At 59.5% G+C, this 17711-nt stretch overlaps 1 protein-coding gene across 10 annotated transcripts in view; it reads right to left on the bottom strand.

The window, feature by feature from the left end:
* The window catches only part of UNC13B (unc-13 homolog B), a 148883-nt gene that overhangs the window by 96746 nt on the left and 34426 nt on the right, over positions 1-17711 (bottom strand). For 3 of the 10 annotated variants that reach the window (XM_077346635.1, XM_077346636.1, XM_077346637.1), the window contains 3 exons: positions 16722-16911; positions 4302-4586; positions 3630-3723 (listed from right to left, as the gene is read on the bottom strand). In XM_077346635.1, coding sequence (XP_077202750.1) covers positions 3630-3723; positions 4302-4586; positions 16722-16911 — 569 coding nt within the window. Of the gene's footprint in view, positions 1-3629; positions 3724-4301; positions 4587-5584; positions 14135-15620; positions 15747-16721; positions 16912-17711 lie in introns of those variants that run through there. The other 7 variants (XM_077346631.1, XM_077346634.1, XM_077346622.1 and 4 more) reach the window with 5 other exon arrangements.

The following is a 17711-nucleotide window of genomic DNA, read 5'->3' as shown; positions in this document are numbered from 1 at the left end:
ACGGACCCGCTGGCATGGCAGCAGAGACCACGCTGGGGGGGGGGTGGGCAGCGCCCCCTGCAGCTCCCGCCCCTCCCGACCCCTCGGCCCCGCCTCTCCCCCTTCCCAGCAACCACACGTGCTGGAAGCCCGCCAGACTCCTCCAGGGCCCCCCCCAGGCACACGGGGACCCTCCCCCTCGGCTGAGGCTCTGCATCGACCTCTGATGGGGCAGCTCCGCCTCGGATCCAAAGACCAGCAGGAGGAACGTGGGCAGGCAGAAGGAGCAGCGGTGTCAGCACGGTGTCAGGGGGGTCTCTGGAGAAGCGGCACACATATTTTCGACGTAAATAAATACCAAACATCTGTCGTTGGAAAAGTGGCAACAGAAAGTGTTGCAGAATGTTTTTTAGAAAATCACCTGGCCGGGCTGTAGAGGACTCCCTCCCCATAACTACCTGGCGGGCCTGAGTCACACGGGTGCCCTCGCTGCAGGGAGAGGCCTCCAGCCCACGGCTGCCGCAAATTCCACTTGCTACCCTGACTACCCCCCCCCCCGGCAGGGAGTGCAGGGGGCCCACTGGAGATTGGGGGAGGGGGGCTAGAGAGATGAGGGAGGCCCTGGCTGTAATTCCAGGACATCTCTGGGTGCCCCACTGGAGGGCCAAGCAGGACTGGCAGGAGCCTGGCTGCCGATGGAGAGCGTTCTTTTGGCACTCCCATCCCAGGCTGACTCGTGCCCGTTGACCCAGAAGGAGGCGCAGCTCGCAGCACCAGGCCTTAAGCAGGGGCAGGCTGGGCCTCTGCGTGCCAGTGGGTGGGCCGCGTTCGGGGGACGAGAGCTGCACGGCAGGCGTGGCTGCAAAGGGCAGGGCCAAAGCACAAAACGGATTGTGGCCCCCCTGGGGCAAGATCAGTCTTTCGGGGGCAAGCAGAGACCAGTCTTAAAACAGGACTTTAAAAATCAACCGGGTAGGCATTTGTTGCAGCCGTCTGCACAGAAGGAGAGACGCCTGCCCTTCAACGCCTGCTTTGTGCAGACAGAAGCCTGGCACTCCAGGGGCGGCAGCAAGCATCTTGCAGCCAGACGTCCACAGGCACACTGCCCAGGCCCCGCAACACAGGGCAGCAACACTCCGCTCTCTGGTTGGCCCGCCCAGAAGGACACAGTGACTGCAAGCTGCTCCCAGAGAGCCCTGGGGCCGGGCTGGGCTCTGGGCTGGTGGGAGGTCACGTGTGTGGGTCTTTGTGTGTGTGTGTGTGTGCATTTCAAAGAAGTTCATCAGCTCATGAACACATTTGGAGGCAGATGCTGCAGCAAGCAAGAGAAGAGCCACAAGTGGGTGCAGCGGAGGCAAACAGCGCATTGCTCCCTCCCCAAAGGTCTTCCCGGATGTGTCTACCTGCCCAAGGGCTGCCAAGAGGGGAGTGAGGATTTGAATGGTGGCTGTGAAAACGGGGAGGGTGGAGGCACCTCCCCCCACCAGGCCATGTCCAGGCAGAATCACAAAGCCAGCCTTGGCCCCCCGGCAGGGCTAATAGCAGTCTAGGGACCTCATTTCCCATGCAGCATCCTCACCCCAATCCCCCAAGGCCTCCTTGGAAGGTCTTGGCCCCATGACAGGCAGCTGGAGCCTCGGGCAACGGGCCCGGCACACGTAAAATCCATACGTTTGGTTTCTCAACGGGGCCAAGTTAGACCCTCAAGGGCCTCAGTGCAAAGGCCCAACCTCCTCTACAGGAACCGGCGCAAGGCCCTAGCGAAGGTAAGCGGCTGTCTCAGGGCTCTCTTCAGGCAGTCCCAGAAGGCTCTCCTGCTTTGCCACAAGCACCTGCCGGATGGTGACGGGAGTCCAGCTCGGCTCCTGCAGACACAGCGGTCCCAGCCCCTCCCCCTCCGGCCACCTGCCCTCTCCCTTGGCCTTGGGACAAGGACACTGGCCAGCACGAGCCACACCCCCACCCCTGTCGTGCCTCCTTTGGGCCATTCTCGTGACGTCATTCATTGGTTTGCTGGCTTATTTATTTCATTTATAGCCCACCACTGCCAGGCAAGCTGGCTCATAACACAATAAAATTCCTCATAAAAACAATAAAAGCATTCTCCCTCCCCCGGTGGCAAAAAACCTCACCCCCCCCCATCCCCCGGCTCGAGGGACTGCCAATCACTTCATGCCTCAGGGGACCAGTTGGGAAAAGGGGGGCAATTCTTCCAGCTCCTTCGGATCCACAATTGTTGCCTAGAGAAATCTTCCAGGCCCCACCTTGGGGGGAACAGCGTCCAGAATACGACGCCCGACTTATGAGATGCTTGACGTTTAAGCGAGGTTGTTGTGTCCTCTCAGCTTCATCCTCCAACAAAACTGCTCCCACCAGAACTGAGGCTTGTGGCCGAAATCCCAGCTGGGTTCGAGTTGCCCTCCCCTCCCCTCCCCTCCCCGGAGGCCCACTGCTCTCCTGCCGAGTGTCCGGACGTGGGAGGGGCCCTCCTCCCTGTGGCCGCCGCCTAACGGACAGCCCCTTCTCACAGAAGACAGCAGGCAAGGCCACGCAGTAGCCAGCTGGGAGTAGAGTACGTTAATAAGAAGTCCTTCAAAACATCAGCACACAGAATCTCAAGGGAACCGTCTTGGCCGGCCTATTTTGCAGGCCCTGAGCACAGCAGAAAATGTGTGTGTCCACATGCAACTCCTCGGCCTTGCACACGTGCACCGGATCCCCCTAATAGAATAATACCGAGGCACTGCCCCCCCCCGCCCCCAGTCACCACTGGCCCTCCAGCACCAAGAACTCTCTCTTTGGACAGAGAAAGGCGGTGGGGGGGGGGGGCTTTGGCATCCTCCAGGAGTCTCTCATGCAATGGCCCAAATGTAGCTGTCTCCATAAGTCGAGCGAGCCGATCAAATGGCACATTTTCAAAGTTCTCCTGTGCCAGCTGGGCACGCACTGCCTGAGCCTGGCAGAATCCTTTCATTTGGTTCGACCGGCGACTCACTTATTTAAGCGTCATGATGAGAGCATTTGGCGCTCTGCGCTGTTAGGAACAGTTTCCGGCCCTGCATGAGACGCTTCCTGTACTCCAGCCAAGGAAGTCTGGCAGCGTCAAGAGGCACACTTGACTGGGAGAATACCCGGCACCCCAAATGGCTATTCGCTCCGGGAACAGAGAGGCAGGCGGGAGGGGGACTTCTTCTGGTCAGCCTTCCCTCACTGGAGCATGGGGGGCCGGGGGGAGCTGAGGCACACGGGCAGGAAGGCACGAGCGCATTTCCAAAGCAAGGCCTTGCTGCTCTTCTCCCCCAAAAGCTGCTCAAGCGTCCAGTGGCAGCAGCCCCTGAAGGTCTCTCCAAAGGGAGATCAAGCGGCAGTCAAGTGCCAGGCAGGGAGGAAGGGCACCTCCTGCCCCACCCCACCCCACCCCACCCCTCCTGTCAGCAGCCACAGCGGACTCTGCCGTGGCGGCAAGCAGCACCCTTCGTATCTCCCCCAAAGACGTCACCCCGCCACGAGGGCGACGCGGCCAGCCTCCCCCCGCCGTCCTTTCCAGCCTGCCTCTCCAACGCCCCCTCCTGGAGCAGGCCACGGCACCCTTCGGAGACTTGCCCGGCAGAGACGCAGAGAGACAGTCAGCGGCCCTTGGCCAGCCCTACCTCCTGGAACTGCAGACGCACTCTGTTGATCGCGCGGATCCAGCGGGCTCTCGCCGGGGCAAACAGCGGAGGCTCACTTGCTTCGGAGGGGTGACTGTCAGGAGCAACGGAGAGAGAACCGGGTGAGGAACACCAGCAGCAAGAAGGCAGCACAGCCGGCACGCCAGAAGAGGAGGAGGAGGAGGCACAGGCTGCCCCACAACAGCCCTGGAGGGCGGCACACAGCCAGTCACCCGGCAGGAGAGGCACCCCCAAAGGATCCCGTGGCCCTCTCCCCTTCTGGCGTGCCCAGGGCTCTCTGCTCCACTCTGCTCAGCTTGGGCCCAGGTTGCCTGAAGGACAGTCTTCTCCCACGCTGGAGGGGGAGGCCTTTTCAGTGACAGCCCCACAATTAGGGAACTACGTCCCCAGGGAGGTCCATGTGGCCCTCTCATTTGCGCTCTTCAGGAGCCAGCTGGAGGTGCTTTAATTGAGGACTGGATTTGATTAAAGCAGTCCTAAATTTGGGTTTTTACATGCCTTGTGTATTTTACATGCCTTGTGCACCATAAGGAAGGAGGGCAGCAAATAAATCTTGAAATAAAGAAACCTTCTCCAAGGCATCAAAGATGAGCCAGGCAGTTCCTTCCCCCCCGCCGCCGCCCCCCCAGGCCACAGAGGCACCTCACCCACCTGTCGGGCGACTTCAGGGGAACGTCTTGGGGCTTCCCCCCTTCCGGAGGCCGGCTCAGCACGGCAGGCGCCTCCCCCTTGTCCTCGCTGTGCAGCCTCAGCTCCTCCCGCTCGCTGGGCCATCCGTGGGCCTCCTGCTGGTGGCAGACTGGTGGCCCCCCTGGCGGGAGCTCCCCCTCGGCTTCCGAGTCGGCTGCACTCCCCGGAGAGTGTTCCAGCTCGCTCAGCCGAGGACTCTCTTGGCTGACGTTGCAGGAGGAGCCAAACCTAATGCTGCTGCCAGGACTACAAGAGAGCAAGAAGTTGGTAAGCCAAGGGCAGTGGCTCTGAAGAAAGAACACATGGCATCACAACACACACACAGGCACACTCTGCAGAGAGAGCACGTTCTGGCTTCACGAGGGCAAAGGCCTCAAGGGGCCCCAATCCGGGTCACTGGCGCTGCCTCAGCTGCTGCCCAAACGCCTTGGGCCGTGGGAAATGGGCAACACAAGAGGGCGGGCATCATGCCAAGTCCTGGCCCACAGAGGGCAACCAAGAGCGGCAGGGAAGGCGTCCGGTGGCCTCGGGGCAGGGCAGGCACCGGGCAGGAACTGACCTTTCTCACCTCCGCAGCCCACATGGCCATCTGGACTGCCAGCCGTTTTGCCCCTGCACTGGCCAGGCCTTATTCCGGCTGGCTGGCTGGCTGGCCGCATGTTCTGTGGCAGCTGGCACACTGGAGATGGGGGGGCATCTGGCCAATCAGGGGAGGCACGCGGGCAGAGCCTGTCCGAGGCAGCAGAGGCCGCTTCCCCAGACACACCCAAAGGGCCAAGAGCAAATGTTATCCCTTCACCGGCTGTTCCCAAGGCAAGGTAGATTAAGAGTCCGACAGCCCTGGCCCAGAGGCTTAGCAGGGGCAGCAGGGGACGCAAAGGGCAGCTTCTCTCTGGCTTTTTGCTGGCAGCCAGCTGGCGAGTGAAGAGGATTGTTGAAATGACGGACCAACCGTGGACAGCACAGACGCTGTTGCAGCACAAGGACTTGGGATTCCAACAGAACAGGACTCTTAAAGGTCCAATAACATCCCCAGCGGGCCAAGGGAAGGGGAGGCCCCCACCCCCCCAGCAGCAGCAGCAGCAGCGGCTCCTGTGTCAAGGCTGCCTGCATCGACCTCCTCTCCAGCCAGGAGCACGTTGTACTTAAGGCTTCCGATCTGCTCCAAAGGAAGCCTCCTCGACCCCCCCCCCCGAATGGCGACAGCTGCCCAGCATCTTGTGTCGTTCCACCCCCCACCACCACCACCACCAGTAGTGACGGAATTGGCAAGTGCCAGCAGGTGCTCTCCCAGAGAATTTGGCAACAGAAAGCGGACAAAGGTAATCGTGGGAGCTGCTGATAGACAAAAAACACAACAGGAGAAGGAGAAAGTAGGGACCAGCAACAGAAAGGGCAGGGCTGGGGGGTCCTCTAGGGACTGGAAGGCTCTACCACAGGGGACAACCACAGTCTAGGAGGGTCGGAACGGCCCGCTCTACCCCTAGGGCTCCTGCATCATAAATGGCCCACGAGGGGACCCCATTTATCATGCTGCACCAGCTACCGGCCTTTTCTCCTCCAGGGCGCTGCTGCTGGTCGGCTCCGGCTCCGGCTCCGGAGGAGTTCCCGTGGCAGGAGAAGGGGCGGTCTCGTGGGGCTCCTCCGCCCCTTCCGAGGCAGGGCCTGGGGGGCTGCGGGGAACCTCCGTGCCCGGCTCCTCTTCGGGGCCTCCAGGCCAGGCTCCCTGCAGCAGCAGCTCTTCGCTGGACGGAACCGAGGCGGCAGGAGTTGGGCCACTCGATTCCTCAACGAAGTGAGACGACTCCTCCGAGCAGAGCCCCGACGCAGCCCCGGGGTCCAGCAGCAGCTCGGCCTGGGCGGCCTCGGCTCTGTCTGCTGCGTCGGCCACGGGGGGCTCAGGGGCACTGGCCGCTCGTGGCCCCTTGACGTCCAGACTGGAGGCGGCCTTTGGGGGCCGGTCTTTGGGGGAGAAGCCCTCCTGGGGAGGAGCCTGCTTGGGGTCTTTCTGCCATGGAAAGGAGAAGTCCAGCTTCGCCCCGAGGGCGGGGCCCTGGGCACCCTCTGCCTTTCCGCTCCTCTCCTCGCTTCCTCCCCCGAACAAGGTGGACGAAAGCCTGTGCAGCCCGGACATGAGGCCCGGCTCGGCCGCAGCCTGAGGGGCTGAGGGGGGCTGCAGCGTGAAGAAGGACCCAAAGGGCTTGCCGCTCTCTGTGGAGGAGGTGAAGCTGAACTGGGGCAAGCCCCTCCTGCTTGGGAGCTCAAACCCAGGGGGCTGGGCAGGGCTGGCAGGCATGCTTGCGGGAGCCACGCTCTGTGCCACGGGGGCATCTGGGGCGGACACCTGGCTCCCAGCTAATGGCGCTTCCTTCTCAATCTGTGTGGCTCCTCCTGCTCTCAGGGCCCCGGCGAGATCTTCCTGGAGCAAGTCCTGTTCCTCACCGGAAGCCGGTTTGGGCTCGGGAGCCCCTGGAGGGAAAGCCCTCGTGCCTGCCTCAGCCTCCGTGGCGGATGGGGACGCGCTCCCGCCTGCCTCCTCCACCCCCGGCTCCAGGTCAGGGGCAGGACTCAGATCCACTGGGCCAACCGCAGCCTCTGGCTCCGTGACTTCCTGTCCTGCAGCCGCCGAGGCAACAGCTGCCTGCAAGGGCCTCGTGCTGCCCTTGGTGCCCTCGGTGCCCGCAGCACCCTCTGCCTCCTGACGGCAAGGGGTGGGATGGCTTTGGGCTAAGTGAGTCTCCCCAGAGGGCCCCTCCCTGGTGACGGCTGTCCCAGGAGCATCCAAGGCAGGTGCCTCTGGGCCGCTTGCTTCGCTTTCCACCTGCACGGCACACTCCTTTGGGGCACCCTCTTCTGCTGGGACCGAGGCACGCTCTCTCCTGGACACGTGGACGGCCTCTGTGCTCCATCGGTCATCTTGGGACATGTGGTCCGGTTTGGTGGCGCTTCTACGGAGTGTGTAGCCGGCAGACGCTCTGGCGTGCGACTCAGCAGCTGGGGGCTCTGGGGCGGCAGCAGCTTTTGCGGGGGCCTCTTCTGACGCTCCTTTAAAAATGCCAAAGAAGTCCCTGGTGAAAGCTGGGGAGGGACCACCCCCACCCGGCAGAGACGAGACCCCAAAGAAGGAAGAGCTTTTCCTTTGGGCGCTTGGAGCTGCTGGTGTTTGGGGCTGGGAAAAGAAGTCAGAGAACGTTTTCGTGGGTTTCATTTTCGTCATGAAGCTCGAGAACATTTCCACTGAGGCATCTAGAACAGATTTGTCACCCTCAGGTTCCAGAGGTGGGTCCTGCCTGCCTGGGACAGCAGGCATTTTCGGGTGAGCCCTTTCAGCCTGGGTCTGCGGCTGGCCTGCGCTGGAGGGAGGGGGATCGGCTCCGTCGGCTTCCTGCAGCTTCAGCCAGGGGGCGTCTGACTGCCCTTCGCGGGCCCCCCCTGGCAAAAGGTCTTCCGCAACACCCATGGCCAAAGCTACTGCGCATTCTGGGCTTCCATCCCCAGACAAGGGGGCCAGGGTCTCCTCTGCAGGCCACACAAGATCAGCTCTCTCCTCCGTGCTCTTCTGCGGTGGTTCCGCTGCCTCCGGGCCCTGCACAGAGACGGCCCCCGTGTCCTCCCACGGCTCGTGCCCCAGAGAAAGGGGCCGATCTCCTCTGCTTGCATTCCCCACGGCCACGGGAGGCACGCCTGCCCGGAGCCCTCCTCCCAAGGTGCTGCTGGGCAGGCCAGTGGCCCCTTTCGTGCCCCGCAGCACAGGGGCCACCACATCCACAGCGGCCTCCTCTGCCTCCTTCTCCGAGGGCTGCCAGCTGCCGACCCCAACAGCAGAACGAGCAGAAGCCTTGATGGGCAGCCTGGTGCTGGCGGGCCCTGGGGGGGGCTCCGTGGGCACCTCTGGGGGGGATTCCTCCAGGAAGGAGGTCAGGCCGAAGAAGCCGAAGCCGGAGCTACTTTGGGGCAGGTTCTTCTTGGAGGTGGGCCCTGCCCCCAGCAGGAAGGAGGGGAGCTTGAAGAGACCCCCCACTTCGGCAGGCCTGGCATCGGGGGCTGCGGAAGAAGGGGGCGGGGCCTCTTCTGCGGAGAAGAAAGAGAGAAAGCTCCGGCCGGCTGCCTGGGGCTTTGAAGGATCGGCTGCCTGGGACACCCCAAAAGGCCAGCTCCATCCGGGCTCCTGTGGGGGCTGCTTGGGGCCACTTGGCTGCACACAGTCCGGTGTGGCTTCGAGATGGCTCCCTCCTGCGGACAGGGCTGGCCCACCAGCACGTGGCCCTTGCGGCAGACTGGGGTGCCCCCCTGCAGGGCCCGTGGGCAGGGAGGGGCTGTGGCCAGCATCCCTTGGCAGGCCATCGCCTTCCTCCCCTCCTCTTGTGGGCAGCTCTGCAGGAGGCTGGTGGGGTCCCTGGGCCACCTCCACCCCCGCCTGCCTCAGAGGAGCAGGAGAGCTGGGCTCCTGCCGGCCTCGCCCGACGGGGGCCTCGCTTTCCTCGGGCACCTGGGCCCCCCTGGGTGGCACAAGAGGGGCTCCAGGAGCAGGAGGGGCAGCCTCCCCCCTGAAAAGGTCCCCAATGGAGCCAAACAAGGAAGAAATGCCCAAGCCGTCTCCTTTCTCCGCAGGCACCTTCCTCTCGTCTTCACGTTTCATCATCGTTGCTGGTGGATCTGGGGACGGTTTGTTCAGCTGTGCTTTAAAGAAATCTAAAAATCCAGATGTTTGGCCTTTCTCAGCCGTGGCAGTTGTGGCCGGGGCCTCTCTCCGATCGAAGATCTTCAGGGCACTTTGAAAGAGTGTCCCCTCCGCCTCTGTGGGCGCTTGGCTGGGCATCCCCTCCGATGTCTTGGGTTCATCATTGCCCACTTGGTGCCTGTTCAGAGCTGTCGTGACGCTGGCCTCTAACTGACCTGGCGGGTGTTGGCGGGTGGGATCGGGGCCTTGTTGAGTGGGAGATCTCACCAAAGAGGCCTTCTTGTGAGGAGTGGGCAGAGAAATGTCCTTCCTAAGGGAATCAAACACACCTTTTCTCTCTGCTGCTTCACACTGGGTGGACACCTGTTGCCGCCTGTCCGCACCCTCTCCCCTTTCCCTGGGCGACGTCAGCGGAAGAGCCCCCTGGGTGTGACCCGCAAGCTCAGGCTGAGCATCCAGACAGTCTGGCGACTTTTGCCCCTCAGACCCTGGAGTTTTGCCCAGCAGGGCCCCCAAAGCAGAAAACAGAGAGGTGACTTTGTTCCCGGATGCCCTTCTGTCTTCTTGGACGATTCCGAATTCTGCCACGTTCTGAGTCCCTGAGAGAGGTTCAGGCTTTGCGGGGGACTGAAAGCTATGGAAGCCGAACCGTCTGGGGGGCCGCGTGTCAGACGCTGCTGTCCGGGGAGTTGTCTCTGGCTGCCTGAAGTGCGGCTCACCCTCTGGCCTGCTGCTGGAAGCCGGCCTGGACTTGACCGTCAGGTCCAGCGTGGCAGGAAGCTCTTCCCAGTACCCCTCGGTTTCCGCTTCAGGCATGAAGTCCACCTTGAGCTTCTGGAGTCTGCATCCCGAAAAGTCCAACGGGAGTTCTCTTTGGTAATCCACGGACTCTTCGAACATTTGTGAGAAGATCTCCAAATTCATGTTCATAAGTTGATCAGTTCTCTGAAAAGCTACAGACAAATCAAGTGGCTTACTGACATGATCGTGATCCGGTTGCTCCTCCTCGGCAATCCACAACTCATGTTCACTACCAAGAGGTACTTTGAAACCACAAACAGCAGGTGTGTCATTGCCCAATATCATATTTTGTGAGAAATCCTCAGGACAGTTACTATAATCCCAGTAGTCTGGATGGACATAGCTGTCAGGGGTGCATATATAAACGTATTGCCCAGTGAAATCGGTGAGGAGGGAGTAGACATATTGCCCATCGCTGTACAAGTAATACCCACAGTCTCCGTCTTCGGACTGCCACCACACACCATGTTCAAGCAACAGCAGCCAGTCTTGGTATTCCTGGCTGTAAGAAGAATATACAACACTTCCATCTGTACCGAGGCTCTCCTGCTCTCTCTGAGTCCACGAATTTCCATCACCAACAGACGAGAAGCTCAAGTCCATGGGCATCTCTCCCAAGGCACAATTATAGTCATCCAGCGGAGGAAGGCTTCCATTCATAGCCCCATCTGCCCACATCTCAATTTCTTCCAGGCAGAAATCTTCAAAGGCTAGCTGATCAAGTGACTCACATGACACAATGCTTAAGTCTATGTTCCGCGTATCAAAAGGGGTGTCCACGACATTTGCATTTCTGTCTTTCTTACACAGATTCAAGGCTGTATCATTGGCTTCTGACCAGTTGAAAAGCTGATCCAACGGATTCAAATTCTGGTTTAAGACATAGTAAACTGGCAGAGAAGTCTGCTGAGAGTTTGTAAAATGTTCTAGTGCATCATTGTCCCAGTCAGAGCTCAACGTCCTTGTTGCTTCCTCAAAAGAACAATACTGTCCTGACTGGGCAGACAGTCTCGCATTCAGTAAAGAATTGAGAAATTCATTTGACCTTCCATTTAGTGCCATTTGATAAATATCCCAATCTGTTTGTGGTCTGTAAACAGCTGATCTCGTAGAAAAGTCTTGTATGTTTTGCTGGGAACTCAGTGCATGCTGAGAGACTGCATGCCACTGAAAGGGAAGCGGGTCACTGTCCCTTTTCATTGATGCCACGTTAGGCAAATGGCCATCAGCCTTTGGAAACTCAGCAACTTTCTGCTCTGCTTTGCCGTTTGGTTTGGGCATGACGTTCCTAAGAAAGTTAGCGGTCTCCAGTTCCCCACCCGGGCCTTCCCGGGCACCGCGAGCCCCACGCAAGCTGGCTGGCTTCTCCTCAGCCCCACCCTCCTCGCTCTTTGTAAAAAGCGTCATGAGGCCCAAAGGAGTTGCTTTCCCCTTATCTGGTTTACAGTCAGACACATTTTCACTTGAAGCCAATCGGAACAATCCAGAAAGTAAGCCAGGAGGACTGCCTTTCTGGCTGCTGCTGGTTTCATCTTGAACATTCAGACGGTGCCTCTTGGGGGGTGCCTGCTCTGAGGGGGAGTGCTGGAAGAGCCCAGAAAAGAAGCCTGGCTGAGGGGCCGCCTTGCGGGAGCCCTCTGGACGCTCGCCCGCTCGGCCAGTGGCGAGGACGTCGGCAGCATTAAGGGCTGGGTCTTCCGGCAGGGGCGATGGTGCCCTGTGGGGCTTGAGATCTTGAAGACGGATACTGTCGTCGCATGCGGCCTGTGCGACTGTCCGACCGCCAGAGGCCATCTGACGCCCCTCGCCCCTCCCCGGTGCACACAAATGCCCTTCCTCGCCAGCATCTCTCCTCACCACGGGCCCCTCTTGACCATCCAGTCCATGGCGAACGGAAGCAGACTTTGAGGGCACAATTCTGGCAGGCTCTACTTTTCTGCTTTTGCAATCCCACTCAGCACTCAGGGGCTTGCCACAAAAACCCTGTTGCCCACTAGGAACTTTAGAATCTGTTAGGTTTTCAGCAGAAACAGCCTTTGAGGAAGAAGCCAAAAGGCCTTGCTTTCCTTTCTCCTGTTTGTCTGAAGAGCCAAAACTGCTCAGAAAGGGAACCTGCAGTTTTCCAGTGAAAGGGAAGTGAAATTCGCTGTGTGCAGAACTGGTTCTTCTGACATCGTCCTCAGACTGGTGGCTTTTCTTCCAGCCAGAGGGAGCCTCTTTTGGCCCCGGTTCCGCCGAGGGGAGCAACAGCAGGCTGAAAGATCTCTTTAGAGGACTGAAAAAGCCCTCTGAGAGTCCTCCTGGTTCAGAGGGTAGAGAGTGGGCCCCCTTGCCACTGTCAGTCGGTTTGCTCTCCAGCCCCAGGCCTCCTGAAGGATTTCTGTCCTCTTCTGTAACTCTACCTGGCAGAAGCACATCGGAAGAATTCGGTGGCACAGTTGCCTGCTTGGGAGCAGCCAGGTGTTCAAAACTGGCCTTCAAACTAAAAGAACTAACAGAGCTCGACAATTTACCAAGGATTGAGGACACGGGACCACCGCCTGGGCAGGCCTCTGCTTCAGCAGACCCCCGAGCGGTTCTTGCACTGTCTTCATGCAGCTTCTCACTTGCTTTGGCCTCAGAAGCCCTTTCATGGTGGTCGTCTACCTTCATGGACGCCTCTGGTTTTACGTCCTCTCTCTTTGGCACTTCCTTTTCAGAGAAGATTTTTAAGGGGTTTAACATGCCTAAAACAGAATTCACAACTGAACTCGGATTCTGATAGGAGGATGGGCTGTGTCCATCACCTGCCAAAGAGTCTTGACCTCCAAGGGTTAGGGAAGCCCCCTCGTGAGCCCTTTCTGGGGCACCAAGGACAGCACCACGGTCTCCTTCCCCGATGCTGTTCTGGGCCAAGGAAGAGGCAGCGGCCGAGACCTCCACACTGGCTTCAGGGTCCGCTCCTGCTTCTGGGGAGGCCCTCTCCAGGTTCGTCTGGCCAGGCAAGACCTTGCTCGTGCCTCCCTCGGGGCGACCAAAGGCTTCTGCTTTCTCTGGTGCCAAAGACACAAACTTCTCCATGGATGCCGACAAGTGCTTTGTTCCTGAGCCTACCTTTTCAGTGAAAGAACTCAACAAGGAGCTGACCGTGCCCTTCACACCAAACAAGTCTGCAAGCGCCTCTGGCTTCCCCTGGTCTCCTTCTCTGACTTCCACTGCAGGAGCTGCCTTTGCTTGGTCCAAATGGGCGTTCTCTTCTGCCGGGTTACCAGCATTGGCCTGTTTCAGAAGGAAACTCTTGTTTTTGCTTTTCGGGAGGCTTCCAAACTTGCTCATCTCTTCCTCTTTTTCCGCTAAGTACTCTGACACAGTTTCCACGAAGCACTGCAGTTCCCCCATGGTGTCAACATATTCCTCGGATGGCTCTTCCACTGGAGAGAGGGCCAAGTCTTCCTTAAGGAGGCCGCGTTTCCCCTCCCTGGCTCTCGGAGGCTTGTGGTCCTTTGGCAGTAAGGCTCCCGCAACCCCATTCTGGTTCTCAGGGAATTCCTCCAGGTGGCCCAGAGTTGACTTGCACCACGCTTGGGAAAGCACGGCCAGTTCTTCCACGTCATCGTCATCAGAAACAGGAGAGTCCTGCAACTCATCCGATGCGCTGCTATCAAATTCCTCAACAGCGCCCAACGGCACGAAGCCGTCAGTGGGCTGTGCTGGGAGCACCCCGTCCTCACGGCCACAGGGAGCGGAGCCAGAGTCAAGAGACGGAGGTCTGCGGCTGAACAGCCTCCCACTCTTAACCAGGAGCCCGTTCTTGTATGGGCGCAGGACCGGATATACGGGTAACGGGTCTGCCCTTTCCACGGGACTGTTGCTACACTTTTCCATCTCGCTGTACTCTAGAAAAACATCAGGCTCAGACCCAGTTTCAGGGGTGTCCAAAGAACTCCCCACCTCATGGGCAAGTCTCAGACCTTCGTTCCGCAGCCTTGACAATTCCCACTCTTCACAGGGTTTGAGTCGCCGTTTCTTTTTTCTCCTCCTGTCTATGGTGTCGTACTCCTCTGGATAGCAAGGGACATCTGGCGCTCCCGTGCCTGGCCGAGCTCTCCGCAAAGGCCGTGGCCTTCCGTGGTGGCCCTTCGTGCTCTCCCTTGTGGAGCGTGGGGGGCTTTTGTGGGCCTCCAGTTCCTGCCAACCTCTCTGGCTCCTCTGGCTCTTTTCTAGGAAGTCTTCTATCAGCCGCTTGCCCAAATCCTCATAGTTGTCATCTTGCCCAAGTTCATAATCAGACGGGATGATCCTGACTCTTCCAGGGCTGGCTAAAGATCCTCGGCTGTGGGGGAGACAAGAACAGGAGGAGGGCAAAGAAGAAAAAAAGAGGGGGAAGTGTGTGGGGGTGGGGGTGGGGGTGGGGGGGAGCTTCAGCACCTTATTTGTGACAGAGCATGCTATCATGACGAATTCGGAGTTACAGTCCAACAAACAAGCAAGCATGAAATACCACAGAGCGCCCCCCCCCCCGCGACCCCAGAGTTCCAAGCAGGTTGCCTGAGCACAGTCAAGCCCAGCAGCAACAGAGTGACTTGATTCTGTGAGTCAAAACTCACTTGGCCACACCTGACAAGGAAGGCCTGGGTTCGTGGAAGCTTATGCCCTGTGCAACCTGGCTGGCCTTTCAAGCACTCCCGAGCCGGAAGGTTGTTTTACAGCCTTACAGTTATTATTTAGCATGAAGCATCAGGAGGCAGAGCCAGCTTGGAACACGGACTTCTAATCTGGAGCGCCAGGTTTGATTCCCTGCTCCTCACGTGCAGCCAGCTGAGTGCTCTTAGGCTACTCGTAGCCCTCATAGTGTTGTTCTCACAGAGCAGTTTCTCTCAGCCTCACCCACCTCGCAGGGTGTCTGTTGTGGGGAGAGGAAAGGGAAAGTGACTGTAAGTTGCTTTGAGACTCCTTTGGGCAGTGAAAAGAGGGGTATAAAAACCAACTCTTCTTCTTCTTCAAGTGGACACAATTGGGATCAGCGGTATATAAATCCAATAAATAAATAAATAGATCCAATCAATCAATCAATCCATAACTATGGTGTCTTAAAGTGCCCTTGCGATGCAGGACGTCTAGGGCAGCAGGGCAGCTTCACAGCCAAGGAACGGGGTGTGTCTGGCCTGCTAAGTATATTGAGGATCCTAAGTGAGGTATGTGCCAAAATCCTTACATGCACAGGAGACCATTAGAATATGCTGGAACAAGCTGCTAATGGATCCTCACTCTGTGCCCGTGACACTCGTCTAGTGCAAGCAGAGGACTGGAACACGAACTGCCCAGCACAGCCCAGAGAGCTTGCCCTTTGCCTTAAACTCGGCCGGTCTTGAAGGGGCCGGTCTGCACGCCAGCCCTGCTCTGCGGCTGCGGACCAATCCAGCGGCCCACCCAGATGCATCGAGTGTGGTCACATGTGGGGCCCATTCCCAGGGGCAGGAATCGACCTTTGCAAAGCAGCCTACAGGCAAGCCCCACTCCCTGCTGGGAGCACGACAGACCCACCATTCTCAGGCTATCAACACTGGGATCCTGCAAGGCTTTCTGGGATGTGCCGCTTTAGTCGGGAGAAAAGCTCAGGGTTCTAATCTCTTTCCGCTTTATAGGGCCAACGGGAGAGGTTGGCCTTTCTTTTTGCTGAGAGAGGAAGCCACCTGAAGCAGGAAAAGCCACACCAGAGCGTCCCCCTGCTCCACAAAGGCATGCAAGCACCGGAAGCCGCTCCCCAGGCCAGGCCACCGCAGGGCACGGCCACAGGGGCTGCGCAGAGCTCCACCCACCTCTCCGACCCCTCCAGAGAGTGGCAGCCTCCTAGCGACAACCGGCGGCTGGTCGTGCAACTGGACTCTGAGGCAGACTCCAGGTCAGATGGGCCACTCCGTGCGGAGTCTAAGCTAGCGTATCTTCTTCAAAGGAAAGGCAACAAAGAGGCAGGAAAAGGGAGGGGGGGAGAGAGGATTACTCACTCGGCGTTCCAGAAGGAAAATGCCCCCCCCCCCCGAGGACAGCCTGCCCAAAGGACCTGGGGGGTGACCAAGCATGGGGGCAGACAGGGCAGAGCCAGCTGCAGGCGTCTCTGGACAAGGCTTGCAACCAGAGCAGGCCTTCCCAGTCTCTCCGCTATGCGGGGCCAGAGGGACGCCAGAGACTCTGCGGGTTCACAGTCTCCTTTGCATCGGGCCGGCCTCGTGAGAAGGCGGCAGCTTTTCCGGTTCCTGTAAGAGGAACGTTTGGCTACCGCTGTGCATTCTAGGTGGGGCTGCCCTTCGGTTCTCGGTCAAGGCACAGCAGCCAGAACTCCGCCAAGGGGGCAGAATGGGTGGCACCTCTGACCCTGCGCCCGCTGCACACCAGAGGCTGCTGGTCCCCAAGCAGAGCTGTGAATGGGAGAAGCGGCCCTAGTGGGACAGAGGCCGGTTCCTGGGGCGGGGGGGGGGGGGTCTGCACAGCTCTGGGGAGGACGCAGACCTGGTTGGTGGGCAGGACGCTGCTCAGGAGAGGCGGGTGAGGGGCAAAGGCTCTGCTCCAACCAGGGAGGCAGTCGCTGCTGACCCGTCCCCTCCCGGGATGCCACACCCTGAGGAGTTCCCTGCACCAGGAGAGCAACCTTGTGCTCACGCGAAGGTACTAATCCCGTCTATGAAGCAACCACAATCGTTGTTCCAAATTATTTTTACAATACGCATTTTTTAAAAGCTCGTTGTATTGCTTTGGATCGATTGCTGCATTTGGGATTCCAACTTGGAGCGGAAGAGAAACTAAAACTTTTGAAACAGACAAACCAGCAAACCTGCCGGGGGACCATCAGGTGATCCCCGACCAGGACAGCAGAAAGAATCAGAAAGCAACGGGGGGCCCCTGCTTCCCACGGGAGGACCCACCTGATGGCCGCGTGCTCCAGGCCAGCCTCCCGGGAGACGCCTTGCTGCTGCAGACGAGCGGCCCGGGGGAACTGGTGCACGGAGGCGTTGGGCTGGGAGGTGGTGTGGTATGGCGGGGGCATGCTGCTGCTGGTTTCACTGCGGTAGTCGCTGTCCCGGTCCTCCACGGCGCTGTCGTGGTCCTCGGAGGCTACAAGACAGAAGAAGCCTCAGCACCGCCCTCCGCTCCAAGGCCCCCCAGCGCACCAGGAGGCCTCCGCCCCACAGACGCCTCCAGGCCCCCAGGACACCTGGCTCCACCTCCCTCGGAGGGGTCTGGCAGGTTTCAACAAAGAAGGACGCACCCTCCCACTTCAGGAACTCTCTGCCTACAGGGCTGCCCGAGGAAGACTGGCATCGCTCTGGACACGGGAAGCAGGAGAGGCGGGGAAGGGGAAAGCAGGGCTCAACGGAGGGCACAGAAAAGGAAGGGGGCCAGCAGCCCCCCCCCCCCCGGCTCCCCATCCCAGAGGGCCTCGACCTCCTTCTTCCATTTCAAGGGCAGGGAGGAAGCTTCCAGGGAAGGTCGGAGAGCCCAGACGGAATAATAAAAGCACCCACAAGGCCCTGCTGGAGTCCATTTCAGCCGAGGGCCAGTCAGGAAGGGGAGGGAAAGGATCCTGCCAAGCCCTGCAGCTGAAAGGGGGCTCCAACCCTCCCCGGTAGGACAGAGAAAGGAAGCAAAAACCATCCAAGAAGCAACAACAGCTCCTTTCTGGCCCACGGCCCTGCCCAGCAGGAGAAACAGGGTTCCTGGGACGGCAGCTGAGGGGGAAACAGCGATCATGACAAGGCAGTGGTCACTGCTCAGCCGCTCAGCTCAAAAAGGCACACCAAAGGAGAGCAATGAAGCCAAAGCGCTCTTCGAAGGAAACCGGCTCCAGCTGGGAGGCTGCTGACCAAGGGCCACGGGCCACCGGGCAGCCTCTCCCTTCCTTCCCTTTGGCACCC

The sequence above is a fragment of the Paroedura picta genome, chromosome 7 (assembly GCF_049243985.1).
Source record: "Paroedura picta isolate Pp20150507F chromosome 7, Ppicta_v3.0, whole genome shotgun sequence".
Taxonomy (NCBI): domain Eukaryota; kingdom Metazoa; phylum Chordata; class Lepidosauria; order Squamata; family Gekkonidae; genus Paroedura; species Paroedura picta.
The sequence above is the reverse complement of the archived record's forward strand: the minus strand, read 5'-3'. Positions and strand labels throughout refer to the sequence as shown.